The sequence below is a fragment of the Helianthus annuus genome, chromosome 2 (genome assembly GCF_002127325.2).
Source record: "Helianthus annuus cultivar XRQ/B chromosome 2, HanXRQr2.0-SUNRISE, whole genome shotgun sequence".
Taxonomy (NCBI): domain Eukaryota; kingdom Viridiplantae; phylum Streptophyta; class Magnoliopsida; order Asterales; family Asteraceae; genus Helianthus; species Helianthus annuus.
This window is the reverse complement of record NC_035434.2, coordinates 21,996,906-22,014,662: the sequence shown is the minus strand read 5'-3', so window position 1 is coordinate 22,014,662 and position 17,757 is coordinate 21,996,906. Positions and strand designations below refer to the sequence as shown.

The 17,757-nt window shown below is 34.4% G+C and overlaps 1 protein-coding gene across 2 annotated transcripts in view; it reads right to left on the bottom strand.

The window, feature by feature from the left end:
• Positions 1 to 634: 634 nt before the first annotated feature.
• Positions 635 to 17,757, bottom strand: part of LOC110912584 (serine/threonine-protein kinase ATM) — a 42,111-nt gene continuing 24,988 nt past the window's right edge. The window contains exons 44-77 of one of the 2 annotated variants that reach the window (XM_022157356.2): positions 17,340 to 17,463; positions 17,082 to 17,219; positions 16,886 to 16,996; positions 16,752 to 16,799; positions 15,731 to 15,835; positions 15,553 to 15,639; positions 14,427 to 14,690; positions 13,787 to 13,902; positions 13,280 to 13,346; positions 13,121 to 13,195; positions 12,074 to 12,193; positions 9,814 to 9,978; positions 9,636 to 9,734; positions 9,314 to 9,465; positions 8,751 to 8,952; positions 7,813 to 7,860; positions 7,648 to 7,731; positions 7,476 to 7,559; positions 7,137 to 7,307; positions 6,976 to 7,038; positions 5,344 to 5,484; positions 5,185 to 5,241; positions 4,990 to 5,049; positions 4,465 to 4,559; positions 4,270 to 4,378; positions 4,049 to 4,138; positions 3,896 to 3,975; positions 3,733 to 3,811; positions 3,603 to 3,649; positions 3,410 to 3,509; positions 2,223 to 2,489; positions 1,487 to 1,552; positions 1,242 to 1,385; positions 635 to 931 (exon numbers count right to left, since the gene is read on the bottom strand). In XM_022157356.2, coding sequence (XP_022013048.1) covers positions 854 to 931; positions 1,242 to 1,385; positions 1,487 to 1,552; positions 2,223 to 2,489; positions 3,410 to 3,509; positions 3,603 to 3,649; positions 3,733 to 3,811; positions 3,896 to 3,975; positions 4,049 to 4,138; positions 4,270 to 4,378; positions 4,465 to 4,559; positions 4,990 to 5,049; positions 5,185 to 5,241; positions 5,344 to 5,484; positions 6,976 to 7,038; positions 7,137 to 7,307; positions 7,476 to 7,559; positions 7,648 to 7,731; positions 7,813 to 7,860; positions 8,751 to 8,952; positions 9,314 to 9,465; positions 9,636 to 9,734; positions 9,814 to 9,978; positions 12,074 to 12,193; positions 13,121 to 13,195; positions 13,280 to 13,346; positions 13,787 to 13,902; positions 14,427 to 14,690; positions 15,553 to 15,639; positions 15,731 to 15,835; positions 16,752 to 16,799; positions 16,886 to 16,996; positions 17,082 to 17,219; positions 17,340 to 17,463 — 3,736 coding nt within the window. In that variant the 3' untranslated portion in view covers positions 635 to 853. Of the gene's footprint in view, positions 932 to 1,241; positions 1,386 to 1,486; positions 1,553 to 2,222; positions 2,490 to 3,409; positions 3,510 to 3,602; positions 3,650 to 3,732; positions 3,812 to 3,895; positions 3,976 to 4,048; positions 4,139 to 4,269; positions 4,379 to 4,464; positions 4,560 to 4,989; positions 5,050 to 5,184; positions 5,242 to 5,343; positions 5,485 to 6,975; positions 7,055 to 7,136; positions 7,308 to 7,475; positions 7,560 to 7,647; positions 7,732 to 7,812; positions 7,861 to 8,750; positions 8,953 to 9,313; positions 9,466 to 9,635; positions 9,735 to 9,813; positions 9,979 to 12,073; positions 12,194 to 13,120; positions 13,196 to 13,279; positions 13,347 to 13,786; positions 13,903 to 14,426; positions 14,691 to 15,552; positions 15,640 to 15,730; positions 15,836 to 16,751; positions 16,800 to 16,885; positions 16,997 to 17,081; positions 17,220 to 17,339; positions 17,464 to 17,757 lie in introns of those variants that run through there. The other variant, XM_022157364.2, reaches the window with a different exon arrangement.

Genomic DNA, 17,757 nt, shown 5'->3' with positions numbered 1-17,757 from the left:
GAAAAAAGGAAAATGAAAACTCTGTAGAACTGATCTGATCTATGAAAAGCGTTCCTATAATTGTTATTTATATAGTATCCAAGGTTCTGTTATGTTTTAGCGTTTCGTATTTCAGTTTGAATAGGTATGTTTGTTTTTTACCTAAAAAGGGTCACTTTTTCATTTTGTATTTATAGAATTTTGAAGTGGATGTAGTTTGGGTGCAAACAAGTCGATCCACTTATGAGCTAATCAAGACGCTCGTTAAAAAACTATAACCAAGCAGAGCTTAAACAAGCTCAAGCCTGAGATAGAGCTTTTATCGAGGCTCTTTTTATAAATGAGTTCAAGCCTGAGCTTCACATATCAAGATTAAGCCGGTTCGTGAACCAGATCGGTACATTTGATGCACATCATATTTGATAAAAAAAAAAAATACTTTTCTATCTAAAACGGCATATGTAGCAAAACTTCAGGAGCCATTTTGGCCATGTACTCTTTAAGAAGTTATAAACATAAAACAAACCTAAGTTTTCTTTTTATTATTTTCAGCTATTACTGATTAAACATCATAAAACTCATGTATAACTAATAATTTGATTTTCTTGTTAAAATCACCCATGAATACAAAAAAGGAATAACATACATCAACACGCGTGTAAATATATGAATTAAATTTCCCTCTATACAAAAGTACTAACAGAAAACATCATGATACAAAACTATTTTTAACTGTACTCGCATCAAAATTTAACCATTTACATCAGTTAATAACAAGGTAAAATTTGAAACATATACCCACCACAAAAAATCCTCAAATCGGGTAAAAGAGTGAACTCGAAACAAAAAATATCTACACCACATTTGATCCTAATTACAACCAAGATGCCCATCCAGGAAACATATGACACAGGCGGTCAGGATCGATTGCATCTTGTATCAGTTGTTGAACCTACCAAGAGAAAACACAAAATTGGGTTCAAAGACAACCGAGTGTAATATAAGCATAAAGCATCCAAAATCATTTCCTTTAAAATTATAATGGATTACTATTGCAAATCTTGTATCTTACAACTAGTTATTTCTGAAAAATTAAATAATTTTAGACAAAAATCGTTTTGGGTCAATCTGATCCAGCCCGTCTTACCCTCTACAAAAAACACTAATTGAAACCCATTTACCAATAGCTCAAATATGCAAACTCAAAACAATTAGCTTAAAAACAGAACATGTTAAATGAGTAATAAAAAATAGATATATACCTGTCCATGCACACTTCTCATTTCACCTTCTTCATATCCATCAAGTTTCTGTTTAACACGCAAAAGAGCACGCGCTGCATCTTTATTTCCTTCATATTCATTTTCCGAGTCCTCCAAACTTGTCTCCAGATCATCATCGGTTTCCTAACATTATTAAAAAGGAATAAAACATCATATCTATTTGTTTAAACAAATTCACATTGTTACGTAACTATAAACTATGCTTGAAAATGCTCCTTAAGCACCTTTTGACGCTCCAAAGCCTTTAGAGGTGATAGAGCCCACTTGTATAAAGGATCATGGATAAAAACCTGCATTATATTTCAATACAGTTAAGCACCATGGATAGCCTTTATAAAATCCCACATAATCAGTTGTCGCTTTTACATGTCGGGGCTGTGTTGACCCGAAACACTTTTTATTGTCCTTATTAATTTAAAAAATATAAAGACTAGGTGTGTACGTCTAAAATGCTAAAAAATTTGTTTAGCAATATTCTTATATATACTAAAAATATGCTATTTTGTCACATCAGCCAACTTTGACCCCTCAACTTTATTAATAAACATCTTTAGCCCCTCTACATTATTAATGACTCGTTTAGCCCCTCAATTTCAATAATGACATGTTTAGTCCCTTAACTACATCAAACAACTTCAGCCCCGCAACTTTAATAATAAACAACTTTAGCCCCTCATCTTTAATAGTGACATGTTTAGCCCCTTAACACAACTTTAATAATGACAGGTTTGGCCCCTCAACTTTAATAAGACATATTTAGCTCCCATTAACTAAAACATCAAACAACTTTAACTCTCACGATTTGCTTATTTTAATCTACGTTTCGAACCCGCTGCAGAGCGCGGGTGGTAACCCACTAGTTTTTTGATAAAAACGCATTAACTTTTGGTCCCCGTTTAAGATAAGACAGCCCGTATACTAAACGGGTTAAAACTCTCAATTTTACTTTATATGACTTACTTCGATAATGGTCAGTAAGGCTTCTTTATTTGTTCGCATAACGGATAGATTTTCTTCACAACATCTTCTGAAAACTCCTTCCACACCTGTTACCCCCATACCATCGATAATGTCTCTTGTCAGCCTGAATGGGACCCGCTCAGGTGTTTTGAGCATCAAGCCTTGCTCAAAGGCGACACCAAGATCGATGTGGACTACTTCCGCCGTTGCTTGGTCGATTAAAATATTCATGGAATGTCGATCTCCAAGTCCCACAATGTAACCCACCTACATTTCAAGACAAACTTATATTTGATTTGGTTTATGATTTTATCTCTAACGGGTCAAACAAGTATTACTAAAACACTAGCTTAAAGGGAAACGGGTAAAAAGTCGTCCAATGTGTTTATTTAACGCACATAACTTGATAGATCGTTTTATTTGAAAAATTAGATTATTACTGAAATAATAGATCTTACTTGACAAATAGGTAAGGGTGAGCAGAAAACCAAATTAACCGAACCAAAACAAAAAACCAAACCGAAATTTACAGTTCGGTTACTGTTCTGCATTTTATGAAAACCGAAAAAACCGAACCGAACCGAACCTAATAACCTAAAAACATTTTTTTAATGTTTGTTATACATTGATTTAGGAATTTTTTTTTTTATTCTTGAATGTTAAGTATTTCTAATAAAAACATCAGCTTGTTTATTAGAATAACATAATTTAACATACAAAATATATAACTTTCAAAATATTATAAAACAAAAGGTCTTAATAAAAACTTTGGAGAATAATAAAAACAGATTAGAAGGTTAGGTTTATGTGAACAATAATAATTAAAAAGGTTAAATATAATAACTTAAATGTTAACATCAAAAAAAGATTCGTAAACCTTGGATTATACGTTTTATTTTTGAATCTTATGTAAACTTGTTACAGATCCGTTGCTAAAACCGAAGAAACCGAAACCGAAAAAACGAAACTGAAACCGAACAGTTTTCAAGAACTGAAAACCGACTAGCATAAAAAGACCATTTTTACACGACCCTGTTCTGACCAATTACCCAATCCGCCCATGTCCTCATTATGGTTCTTATGAAGCCACAAAATGAGAAAAATATGACATAAACTTAAGGGTTACAAATAAGTAAAACTTGAAAGAACAAAATGAATGAGACTGCTTAGATAAGAAAACAAACTACCATTGAGCTAGCTGCAACACTTCTTGTATACGCAAGTCGTTTTTCAAACCAATCAGCAGGATGTAAAAACCTCTCTAGAAAAAAGTGATGCATGACTGGTCTGCAGATAATAAGAATAATCAAAATAATAAAATACATATAAGAGAATGGCTTGAATAAGTATAGGTGATACAGATTTTACGATTCAAAATACCTGAAATTGTCACAGACTTCCTGGAACGCCTTGCGCTTGTTATTTTCCTATATAAAAACAACTATACTTCAGTTATACTGAAAAGATTATGTTTAAATGATTAAATGGAATAGGATGAAAAGCAACTTACGGTAGCCATATGTTGTCTGCATTTTGGAAATGACCAATCTCCTAAACCATAGCGTCCATGGGCACCACCACTTCTTGAACTGAAAGTTTACAATTTTCAGGTATAATAGTTTGCAGTGTTGACTGTTGACTCGAGGACTATAAAAAAACATGATTTCACTAACCTTCCAGTGAGATATTCGCCTAGAGGTAATGTGCCATTTACCCACTCGAGAACACCGGCACTTGGGGTAAAAGGAACCACCTGATTTATAAAACATCAGTATAGTTGAAAAGTTTTCAATATTTTCTTTAGAAAAGGTAAACAATGAAGACACCTTGTATGTGCGTATCCCTAATCTCCTCTTCCATGTATCCCTGTGGTTTTGTAAGAAAGTATTGACCAAAGCAAAGAACTGCTCCATTACCTGCACCACGATTAGATTAAGTTAGGACCCATGCAGTTAATGCGGTAAACAATCGGATATCGGTTGGGTATTTAGACATCTCTAGTTATATACTATGCAGGATCAGTAAAAGATTCAGAAACGATCCATACAGCATCTTGTCTGAGGTCATCATTTCCAGATTTTGCAAGCTGCCGGTATCTTTTACCATCTGAACCGAGGCACTCAACAACTTTTGGAGCATTTATGCCATTCATGATCCTGTGTATATTACAAACAAAAAACATATGTTATGGTGACAAGACACAATTACAAGACGGCATTATATTCCCACTTCCTAAACATACGTGACTGAATCGGACAAGCCTTTGAAATGTGGGAAAGATCCTTCACTATATTGGCAACTAGGGTCAACTGGAAAAGATGATGTCACTACTGGAACCTGAAAATCCAACGAAACTTAAGGAATGGATGGTAAAATTTTACATATGCAATAGAAATTCAAATTTTTTAACCTCTTTCTTAATCCACATAAAGTACACAGATGGTCCCTGTAGTTTACCAAAATTTTGGATTTGGTCCCTAGCTTTCTAAAACTACACGGACGGTCCTGTGGTTTGCACTTTGTAACGCATTAAGTCCTAGCAAATCTATAGGTTTTAGCATGTCCAAGTTAGGTACTAAATGCGTTACAGAGTGCAAACCACAGGGACCGTCCGTGTAGTTTTAGAAAGCTAGGGACCAAATCCAAAATTTTGGTAAACCATAGGGACCTTCCGTGTACTTTATCACAGAATTATTAGCAAATCAGCTTATTAGTTGTATTTCTTCATTATTCAAACATGTTGATGCGTAAACAGAACAATACTTACAAGTTCAAGTTGCCGAACACTGCGAATTTCTCTTGGTAGAGCAATCTTTTTATTGGTATCCTGTTAACATATACTAGTTAGTAAGCATATAAACCTTAAAAAATGCAGATAACAATAACTATTGTTATTGAATAGGGTTACAAGAGTCGTATATTCATAGACCATATATCCTAATAAATTTACACCAACATTTACCTCTCGTTTTGTTTCTAGTTCAGCAAGCCGGATATAGATTTCTACCATCTGTTTCATCTACAATATATACACAAACCATCATGAAAAATTATTGTAAATTTTCTTTGGCATCGGAAATAGTATATGATATTAAAACTAGAGAGGGGGGGGGGGGGGTACTTGTCGTATAACAGCTCCATGATGTGAAGAGAGTTCTTTTAAGAGGCTTTCTGCAGCATACTTTTTATCCATATCCACAACAAATGAGTTTCTACTGCGTTGTTTGTCCTTCACACGATCACCATTTGCTAGTGCCAAAAGCTAGAAGAAAACATAAAACGGGAAATAATTCAGATCTTTGCTACACTTCTATGTGAATCAAGAGGTTATACACTAGGTTAGGGTTGCAAATATACCGAATGTTCAGCGAACAGTTCATTAACCGTTTGGCAGAAAGTTCGTCTGTGTTCGTTCATTTAATAAAAGAACAAACACGAACAAGAAACTTCGTTGGTCTAGTTAAATGAACGAACATGAACAGAGACCGTGTTCATTCATTAATGTTCGTGAACGTTCGGTAACGCGTTTGTTTATGTCCATTTGTGTTCTAGTTCACTAGGGTTTCTAACTTCTATATTTTATTCAAATACTTAAATATTCTCACCAATTAAAAATTTAAGGAAATATCAGTGTATTTTACATTGTATACTACACAGTATATTACATAATATATATGTATGTTTGCGTTCGTTTTTGTTCATGAAAGCTTTTGTGTTCATGAACGCTCGTTTGTGTTAGTTACCTAAAATTGACGAACAAACACGTTCATTTACTTGAGGAACGAACACGAACATAATCATGTTCGTTAAGTGTTCATGAACAGTTCGTGAACACATTTGTTTCCTTAACGAACGAGCACGAACCTTGTGCGTGCTCGTTCGGTTCGTTTGTAGCCCCACACTAGACACTTGTATTATACTGAGCATGTCCCATTTATATGTAAACAATTCGATTCAGGTTGTCTTCGGTAACAGGTAAAATACAAAAAAAGAGTAGCAAAAGCTGAAATAATGGGTCAAAATTGTATAGCATGTATTCAGATGCTTACCATGTCCTAAATCATTTTATCATACAGCTTGTCAAGTCACATCATTACAATTTACAAATTTAAGTGGTAATGTATGTATTTGTGGGTTGGCCCCACACCCTACAACTGTGACCCGCATATAGAAAATACCACTTTTGACCCCTTAGCCAACCAGCCCAGCCGAACCTTTTGCACCTCTAATCAACACTTGTATAGAAAAACAGGGGTGCAAACGAACCAAGTGGCTCACGAGCTGCTCGAGATCGGCTCGAAAAAAAAGCTCTAAACGCCGAGCCTTATCGAGCTTGAGCCTAAAATAAAGCTCGTTTATTTACCAAGCCCGAGCTCGAGCCTGGCATGTGAAGCTCGTCGTGCCATATCGAACCTTTGTGTAATATTAGCTTATATTAACATTTAATAACTTTACCGCTTATACAAGGTTGTCTAGCAAACGAGCCGACCTTATTTATTTAAACATGTTTACAAGCTGAGCCCAAACCTAAAAATAAGCTTGTTTAGTAAACGAGCCCGAGCTTCACTTATCAAGCTCGCGAGCCTAAACGAGTCCATCATTTATATTATTTTCATTTAATATATTAATTAATAGATATAAACGAGCCGAGCCCAAGCTGAGCTCGAGCTTGAGGAACTACCTAGGAGCCGAGCTCGAGCTCAATTAACAGCTCGGCTCGTTTGCACCCCTAGGAGAAAAGCATTAAAACTACCTGAAAGATTGTGTGGTAAGGATGGTCAATTGCCATTTTCTTTAACAAAGAAACCAGGGCAAACTGCACAGAGCGTAATCTAAGCACGAAATACATAAAACTAGAAAAATGAAATGAAAAAAATAAAAATAAAAAATTGTAGAAATTCGTTAAGCTCTAACCTGAAAAGTATTAGGCCCTTGACTATCTTTTGAGCTACCTAGCCTTGAAGCAATTTGGTATACAAGCGGTATAAACTTGTAAGATTGTACCTCTTTGATTGTACTGAACATCCCATCTACAACAATTTGTCTTGTGCATAAACTAAACCAAAGAGATACAAGTCGGAAGACCTGTGACACACATTAGCCATTCAAAAATTAAAAAAAAAAAAAAAGCAACAAAATATGAACACCTTAAATTTACTGGTAACTGTAAAAAAGCAAAAAGGGTCAAAAGTAACATGTAAAAAAGCAACATGTATGGATTTGTATTGGAGATAGATTAGGTTAAGATCGTACCACTCGTACATCATACTTGTCACCAATGACTAGACATCGTTTATATCCTTCTAATGCTATACTGAGAAAATTATCCCTATCTTGCTGAAAATTGTAATAAAGTAACACAGTTAAGGCAATAGGTATTATACACACATATAAACATTATATGTAATTATGTATATATTTCTACCTGCAACTTTTCAGCCTCCTCTTTGTCCATTGCAAGTTGTTTGTGCAACTCTTGTATTTTTACTAAATAATCTGCTTTCTCTCCCTACACACATAAAAAAAGATGAAAATCGTATGTGAATAATCCATTGATGACTTCAAAAGACGTGTGTAAATATTCGCTTGCCTTGGATGAATTCTTGAATCGTCTTTGCAGTGCCTCCAGCTCTTTGGTCTACAAAATTTTCCCGTTGTAAGAGCTTGTGATTATGAATTGCTAAACGAAAACTTTCTTTTATCAAATTTAAGGTGAAAATTTCGAACCATCTACTTATAATGTGTCAATTCAGGTCATTTTTATCTCTAACAAGTCACATGTGCCAAATCATAATAATTAGGTCACATTTATGTACAAAGTTGAATTGATATAGTAATAACATAGTTTTTGTAATTATATTTAGCGCATTAATTATATATGAATGGAAAAAAGAATACTTCAGAGCCATCCCATCATGACCCATTTGGACCAGTACTAAAAGGTACTGATGCCTTGGGCGGTCCATTTCCTGAAACCTGACCCAAATTCAAAGTCAATCAAACCCGAAAAACCCGAACTGACCAACCCGAACCTTCTCTGGGTCAGTTATCGGGTCACTTCTTCCCAGCCAAAAACCCGAAAAATTCCGACCCGATAAACCAGAAACACGTAATCTGAAGAAAAAAAAAAAACCAAACATACATTGTCTTTTTTATAGATGTGTTTTGGTTTGGAATCTCTCGTATTTAGAAAATTAAATTTTGGGACTTTTGAACATTATAATATCATATTGTCGAATGATGTTTAAATTTTGATGATATTTTTTTGGTTGCAATATGAATTTTGATGATATTTTCATTTTGTAAACCAAAAAAACATTTATTTTCAATTTACATCTAAACCCGAAAACCGAGCAACCCGACCTGAACTAACCCGAATAACCAAAACCTGACCAACCCGAACTTTAAATGGGTCGGTTATAGGGTCACATTTTCCTAGCAAAAATCCCAAACAACCCGACCCAAAAAAACCAAAACCCGAAGAACACCCCTACTGATGCCCCACAAAACAAAAACTGTATAAATCACCTTATGTTTTCTCAAACGCATAGCTGCTTGCCACTCGTTAGAAGTAAGTCTTTCCTCGTAATTACGAAAAAGAGCATCAGCGTAATGAGCAAGGTGAAAATGCGTTTGGGCTTTTCTTGCAATAGACTTCTTGTCTGTGGCCTGGTTATCATTAGCAAGACTAACTGCATTTTTCAGATACTTCTCCAATATAGTCCTAGAGCTACAAAAAAAGAAAGATTTACAGTAATTTCAGAACTGTATTCACTTGGTTGTTTTGGATTATGTTTTATATCTAACAAGTCAAACAAAGAAAACTAGTGGGTCAAACTCAACATATAGATTGAAAGCGTCTAAAGTCGTGTCATTACAAACTTTTAAAATGTTATTCAAGGGGTCATTATTGTATTAAAACTTTCTTGTAATCATACTTAACACGATAAATAATTGTAGTTTTTGTTACGGAAGCGCAAGTCAACCCGAACCCCCACTTTGACCCATCCAACCTACCGATCTTGATACCTTTATTGGTGATGATGGCTATCTAGAAAAACAAGAAGTATGAAGAGAAAGTGAAAACGAACTTGCTAGAACGTGTTTCAGCCAGCCACTTGCCAACTAAACGATATACATCAGCTGCTTCCTCATTCACCTTGCAATTTTCAGATATATATTTTGCAAGATTAACTGCCATCTCATGCTGACCTTGGGCTCGCAGTAGCTTTGCTTCTTCAACCTGCCAAAATTACATAGCATTTGTCTTAAAAAATTTAGACTGTTACAATATGGTTACAGAAAGTGCTTTCAATAAGTAACATTATATGCATCAAATATTGCATGGATGGTAATCAACAGTAATGTTATAAAAATACAGAAGGCGGTTAACTGGTAAGATACAACACATACCCTTCCAAGCCAATAAACTTTAGAATCTTCTCCACCGATGCCTATGTAGAAGAACTTAAGCTCATGCAATGCAGCAGCAGCATGAGAAAATCTGTAGCCCTGCATAATGGTGCTACATATTATATTCTAAAAAGAATTAGTTTTGCGTTTATTAAATCATTACAGTATAATAACATACCTTACGAAGAATAGATGCAGATTCCAAAAGATGTTGGACCGTACAGTCCTTGCAGCTTAAAATCTGGAGCATTACTTTTCTGAATGCAATGAATGGTTCTAATAAGTTCATATGTAACTGTGCACGGTTTAGAATGCAGCTCCATTCTGTATTTAACCATGACAACTACATAAAATAATTAAAGGCATTAGATTTCTTTTAAGCTCACACACAAAAAACACATATTCATGTCTACTCAAATAAACTTTTGAAAGAACAATAGTATGTTATAAAAGGTTTAGAACAGCACTGCTAGACCTAAAATTATACAACAGTCGGATTATGGTACTGCTATAGAAAAGGCTAGTTATTGCTTATCTACTTAAAGTCACCTATTATTCAATAACTTAGATTATTACCATAATGAATATTGCTTTTGTTTGTTATTATAAACAGTCACACAACCCACCTGACCCACCCATCTTTCCACCTATACTATTAGCCTAGCTGTGTGACTATCAAATCTAGATGGTAATAAACTGTAATATTCATTTCTATAATTCTATACATAAGAGACTATATGTAAACCCTATTAGAGACGATTATATACCATTTCAATTCCTGGTTTAACTTCTATTAATAAGAGAAGTACTGTATCAGCAATTAGGGGTGAGCAGAAAACCCAAAAAAAAAACCCGAACCGAAACCGAAAAAAACAATTTAATTAAACCGCACAAAAAACCCAAAAAAAAAACGAACCGTATAACCTAAAAAATTATTTTTTTTAATGTTTGTTATATATTGATTAGGAATTATTAGTTTTATTATTGAATGTGAAGTGTTTATAATAAAAACATTAACATGTTCATTTATTTTTGAAATGATTTATCCATTGCCTACTAGAAATAACAAAATTTAACATAAAAATTAAACAATTTTCAAAATATTTAAAATAAGGGTCAGGATTTAGGGAAACGGTGAAAAGTGTGAGAACGGTGAGAACGATTTTGGGGTTGACATGTGGCGTTGATGCTAACTTACACTAAGGGTAATATTGTCAAAAAACTCACTCACATGAACTGGGTGTTCAAATAAAACGCCATAAAAACACCCACTTCAGAAAAACGCCATGAAAATACCCAGTTGAAAACGCCATAAAACACCCAGTTCAGAAAAACGCCATGAAAATACCCAGTTGAAAACGCCATAAGACACCCAGTTCAGAAAAACACCATGAAAATACCTAGTTAAAACGCCATAAAAACACCTAATTCAGAAAAATGCCATGAAAAATACCTAGTTAAAACGCCATAAAAAACACCCAGTTCAGAAAAACGCCATGAAAAATACCTAGTTAAAACGCCATAAAAAACCCAGTTCAACGCCATAAAACCCAGTTCATTTTTGTCGAAAAGTATATCGATAGTATACTCGTTGGAAAGATAAAAAAAACGTTGAGTTTTATGGTGTAAGTTTTTTAGAAAAATAATCACGTATAAAAAAGTTATTGGCGTTTAAATATGATGGGGGAAATGGCATGTGATTAGCATGTGCACCCTTGTTTGGATCTTCCAATTTTACCCCTCCTGGTAGTTATAAGGTTCCCATTATTTACAAAAATGCCACCGCATCATCTTAGCCACAAATCACAAAGATCTTATGGCTGCAAATCGTTCTCACTGTTCTCACACTTCAAATCGTTTTCTCTTGATCCCATTCCTTTAAAATAAAATGTCTTAATAAAAACTTTGAAGAAACATAAAAATAGTTTAGAAGTTAGGTTTATATGAACGCTATTAATTAAAAAGGCTACACAATAACTTAAATGTAAACATCTAAGAAAGATAATTAAATATTAGATTATACTTTTTTATTTTTTAATCTTACGTAAGTTTGAATCTTATTAGATTACACTTTTTTTATTTTTGAATCTTAAATGTAAACATCTAAGAAAGATTATTGAATCTTATTTTTGGTGTCGAGGGTCTCTCTGGAAGCAGCCTCTCTATCCTTAGGGATAGAGGTAAGGTCTGCCTACATCTCACCCTCCCCAGACCCTACCAATAGCTTTGCTATTTGTGGGATTTACTGGGTACGATTGACGTAAGTTTGTTCCAAAAACCAAAAAAACCGTTGCTAAAAACCGAAAAAACCGTTGCTAAAACCGAAAAAACCGAAACCGAACGGTTTTCAATAACCAAAAAACGAACATTTTGGTTACGGTTCGGTTTTCCCATAAACCGAACCGGGAACACCCCTATTAGCAATTGGCAAATAATACCTGGTCCATGTTGGGAGTAAATGGCCCAGATAGCATTTTGTCTCCCTCGGTTTGATTATCTTTCTTGCCATCCAATGAAGCCCATCGCAAAGACCAGGCCAGCCCAAGATGACAGAAAATCTGCGAAAGAAATAAAGAAACACAGGCTTACAGAAAAATCCGAAAAGCAGTTCACTTAAATTTATTTTTTTAACTCACGTATACTAATAATCATAGTTATGATTCAACCAGAGGCCGTATAACTTATCAACTCCGCAACAAAGATTCGAAACATTAGGTTTTTTTTTCAACTTTATAGCGAATAGTGTAAATAGCGGGATCACAGGTTTTTGTGTTTTTTTTGTTTTAAAATTTAAAGCGATAAAAAATACATATACAATAGCTGGATTTAAGGTTTTTCTTTAAAATATACATATAGAGACACCGTATTTGGATATAATATACATATAAAATATTTCTAAAAATTTCTTCTAGTGTATCACTAAGCATAAAGTAGCACCTGCTATTGCATCGATGTCGCTACGTAGCGTATAGGTTGCTTGTCGCCATCATCTGCTATTCGCAATTAACAACTATGCTAATAATGTTACCAATATTACCTCTCTCTTTCTTGTTTTTATTTAAAACAAGAGTATTTTCGTCCCTGAAGTTTGACCACTTTTGCGACTTTCGTCCCTGATGTGCCATTTTCATCCCTGAGGGCCAAATATCGAGGGATGAAAGTCGCAATAAATTGCCAAAGTCAAGGATGAAAATCGCAATAAATTACCAAACTCAAGGATGAAAATGACATTAAAACGCAAACCTGAAGGACTCAAAGGCACAAAAAAGTCATTTTGGATGGACCAAGCAAAAATTATTAAACCTCAGGGACGATTTTGGCATTTTACTCTTAAAACAATTCAAGTCAAGAATACTAACTACATGATATCTCCTTATTTTTAATAAATACTTGTTTGAACTAAAGTAAACTAATAATGGCGCCAGATTGACAGAGATGTCAACAAGCCTTAATGCTTATAGATTGAATCACAGAAAATCACATACCTGAAGCTTTACAATAGTCGAATATATATATTCCGTGCTCTCTTCACTTGCATGGTAGATAGAAAACAGCAGCTCCTTAGATGAACAAAAGTTATAAATTGAACTTCAGAAAACCGTTATTCAACCGACTACTATACAAAGTTACAAACACACCAGTACCTGCTTAGATTCTTTCAGGTTCAAGTTAAATTCATTGATATCTCCCTCCTGAAAAGCCCTCAAACAGCTAGCACCCAAGAATGTAAAACGATACAACATTTCAGAAATTAGAACATATGTGATTCAAAATTTCAACAAACAATATAGGCAAAATGATTATGCAAAAATTCTACAAGAATGTTATTTTAAACCTCTGTTCATTGAAGACAACAAAACTATTATAGACAGAGTGTTTGGCAGTTTTTTTAAAGAAGACTTGATCCTAAATACATATCTCAATGAAGTACCTAAAATTAGCATAAGAAAGTTCAATGGCTCAAATTGGCGACAATGATTGAAATCATAGACATCTGAATTTGCAAAAATATACAATCTAATTCATACCACTATTATGTTATGCAGCAAATTAAGTACGTCACTCATGGAAGGTGGATCAATCAAAAGTTAAACACGTGGAAACACGATTCACATCGCGTATTACATTTAAATATATAGAAAAATCTATACCTGTGTAGTTTTTGGTTAAAATGGTTGTGTCTGATTTGTTGATTTGGGTTAGGAGAATTAGAGCTCGTGTACAGTACAGAAAAATCCCAATTTCCTGCACGCCAAGCAGCTTCAAACTACAAAGGGTACCCCATGAAATCAGATTCAAGAAGAAAGAAGGTGAATATATCACAATACACAAATAGATGGAAATGAGAACTTTAGAAGAATAAATATCACAAGAGTAAAAATGCCATTTTCGTTCCTGGGGTTTGGCCAGTTTTGCGACTTTCGTCCAAAGGTTTGTTTTTCCGCATCTGGATCCAAAAGGTTTGAAATCTTGCCGGTTTCATTCCGTTTTTCTTCGTTGAGTCAGGGGTATTTCCGTTTTTTTTTTTTTTTTTTGTTAACTTAAAGGGCAATTCGGTCTAACGGATTCGGTCAGGGGTATTTTAAATGCTTGTACATAAAGTGAAAAAGACTGAATTGCCCTTTAAGTTACAAAAAAGACAAAAATACCTCTGACTTAACAGAGAAAAATGGATGGAGTTAACGAACTGGATCCAGATGCGGAAAGCAAACCTTTAGAAGAAAGTCGCAAAACTGGCCAAACCTCAAGGACGAAAATGGCCTTTTACTCTAAAAGAAACTATGGGCAAACCTGTAGCTCATTGAATTCCAAGTCATCCTGAATCCGACCTTTCCGATACATTAATCCTTGGGAATACATATCCAACACATGAGTGCAACCAATTTGCTGTAAAGCCTTAATCACCCCTTTGTGCGGTTTTCTTTGCCTCATTTCATCTTCTGATTTGGAGGAAGATAAAGGTATCGATGCTTCAGATCGTACTTGTAAGTCGTAATACTCTAGAGCTTTACTCCAATTACCCTCATGCTCAAATGTGATTATTTGTGATGTCAGCTACATGTCAAGAGAAGACAATTTATGATAGATTTATACAAGTGAACAAAAATGACATAGGTGGCGAATTAGGCACTTTGTTTCAGTTTATATTTTAAGTCTAATAAGTCTAAAGCATAAATAAAAAATAGCTTAAACAAAATGGGTCAGAAGTCAACAAAGTTTTATTTAATTGGAGTAAAATGTCATTTTCATCCCTTCAGGTTTGGCCAGTTTTGCGACTTTCGTCCAAAGGTATGTTTTTCTGCATCTAAATCCAAAAGGTTTAAAATTTTGCCATTTTCATCCGGCTCGTTAACTCCATCCATTTTTCCCGTTAAGTTGGGGGTATTTCCGTCTTTTTGTTAACTTAAAGGGAAATTCAGTCTTTTTCAAGGGTATTCGGTCTATTTATATATAAAGTGAAAAAGACAAAATTGCCCTTTAAGTTAACAAAAAGTCGGAAATACCCCTGACTTAACAAAGAAAAATGGATGGAGTTAACGAGCCAGATGAAAATGGCAAGATTTCAAACCTTTTGGACCCAGATGCAAAAAAACAAACCTTTGGATGAAAGTCGCAAAACTGGCCAAATCTCAGGGATGAAAATGGCATTTTACTAAATTTTATTGCATAAAGCCTCCTAAATCTTTTTATTAAAAATACATGACATTTTGTAATCAAATTCTCACGCAAACTAAAAAGAATGAACAAAAAGCATTCTCAGTCAACCCAACCTAACCTGTACCCATTACCCAAAATAACATTTTTTAACCTGTTGTCCAACCAATCCATTTGACACCTCTACTAATGAATGAGACATTAAAGATACTATTTTTAAAATAAAAGGAGTAACGCTTAAGTCTAAGAGTGATGATGATACCTTGTGTGACTGGATGATTCCATACAAACTGTCGGGTTCATTTATTTGAGTAACTGCTGAGACCAGAATTTCTATGTGGTGAGGCAGCTGATGACCATAAGGAAAAATCACTCGTGGTGAACTATAATGCATTATATGACATAATACAATTAAAAAATCTAAAAGATAATCAACTTACCATCTCTAAATGGGAAAAATCTGGACTACCTAACGTAAGGCAGTTAAAATGCTCTTGACACCAATGCTCCACATACAGCACCGCAGTGAAGTATGAGCCACAGCTCTACCAATTAATATTCGAAGCAAGTTACAAGATAGTAGTAACAAAAAGTAATGGAGTTCGTCGCACTCCATTATTTTTTTCTTAAGTGATAAGAGAATTAAACATAAGGATGCAATGCGGGTCATATGGATTAAGTCAAGTGGGGTCAACCTGCCACCACTTTTATAGTCCATACTTTTTTTAATTGTCAACAACTAATGTATGAATATTAATTATGAACTTGGATTCGAATTGCGTGATGCGCTCCGATGAGTTCCGTCCAAAAATCTGTTGCGTGATGCGCAATGCGAGTGCAACACGTATGCGATGCGCTCTTTATAAAAATAAGAAAAAAAATATTTATACATGACAACTTATTAAAAAAAACATACTTAAACTAGAACATTATACTTCAACTAGAACAACTGACGTAATAAGATTATAAGAAGACAAGAGTTGTGCTTTTTGGTTCAAATCAAGCATACTAAAATGTTTTTAGAACCACAAAAAGTGTTTAGAAACCATAATGGTCCAAATCAAGCAATCTAAGGTATTAATTATTAAAAAAACCCAGCCTATTTCATAAGATCTGAAAAAAAAAAACCATAATAAACAAAGTTGCGTGCATCGGAGCACATTATCCGAAATCGGCGCAATATTCTCGCATAAGTAAACGCAACGCATCAGCTGTGGCGATGCACTCTCATCAGTGCATGGGGCCATCATGCATTATGTGCACGCAATGCACACATTTTAAAACCAAGATTGGGACGTCGTAAGCATCTGAATAACCTACTCGACCCATCTCCTTTTTAGCTGATAAGTATTTTCCTGTTTTAACCCATTACCAAAGTACAACCCCAATGAGCCCTTTTATATGTAAACGAGTTGAAACTGCCACCTCTATAATTGATCCGTAACATAGAAACTAACTCACAATGGCTGACTTAGCGACAACAAGGTAGTCAATCGGAAGCCAATAAACCTGAGACATATATCATCAAACTGGCTTCAACAAATATTCATTATGATAACCATAAAATTTGTAGAAAAGCTGTTGACTATGTTGACCTTTTCCCAAGCCAAGGTAGATGCCGGTGGTTGAGTAGATGTTACAGTATGGTCCTTTGACTTATGTGGTGTATTACGGGATCTAGAGCTATAACCAGATGACTTTGTGTGCTGCAGAATTAAACTTTAGTAGCTAAAAAATAATGAGAGACAAGACAACTAATATCAAAATATAAAGTTTCTAGCAAAAGTTTACCTTTGCGCCTTCGGTTTTAGATGAACCAGAAGCAGCTTTCTCCATTACATGACAAAGTCGAAGTTCATTGAGCGCGTCCAAAATAACTTGAACCGATCTTGTTAAGTTGTTTGACTCAATAACTATCTCTTCCATCACCTGAATGTAAATTAAAGGCAGCATTACCATGTTATGACCATATGAGATTCATGTGCATATATTAATCTTGGTCAAATCATATTGAAATAAAAAAAAAATATGGAAAATTAAGTGAATAACCTTCACAGAGATAAGCTTGCAAAGATCAATGTCCACATTTTTCCTCTTAGCAAGATTGACCATAACATTTGACAGAAGAAGCTCTGCAACTTCGGCTTTCAGCAACACAATATCTTGACATAGCCTATTATACATAACAATTCAAATATTTATGGCCAGTTTTTAAAATGGATCATGATGAACCAGCCCTGAAATACCTTTTTCCTCTTTGAAATCTTTAAATAATCAATTGTGTTATTAAGATTAAAAAGGTATTATTAAAATTACAGGTGTATTCTTAGAATACTCCCCGTCTTGAAAATACTGTCTACACTACTTATTTTTACACACCCACAATATTCGTCCCTTCAAAATGAATAGTTAAAAATAAATTAATATTTTTGTAATACCTTTATTATAAGATCTTGACGATTTCCAA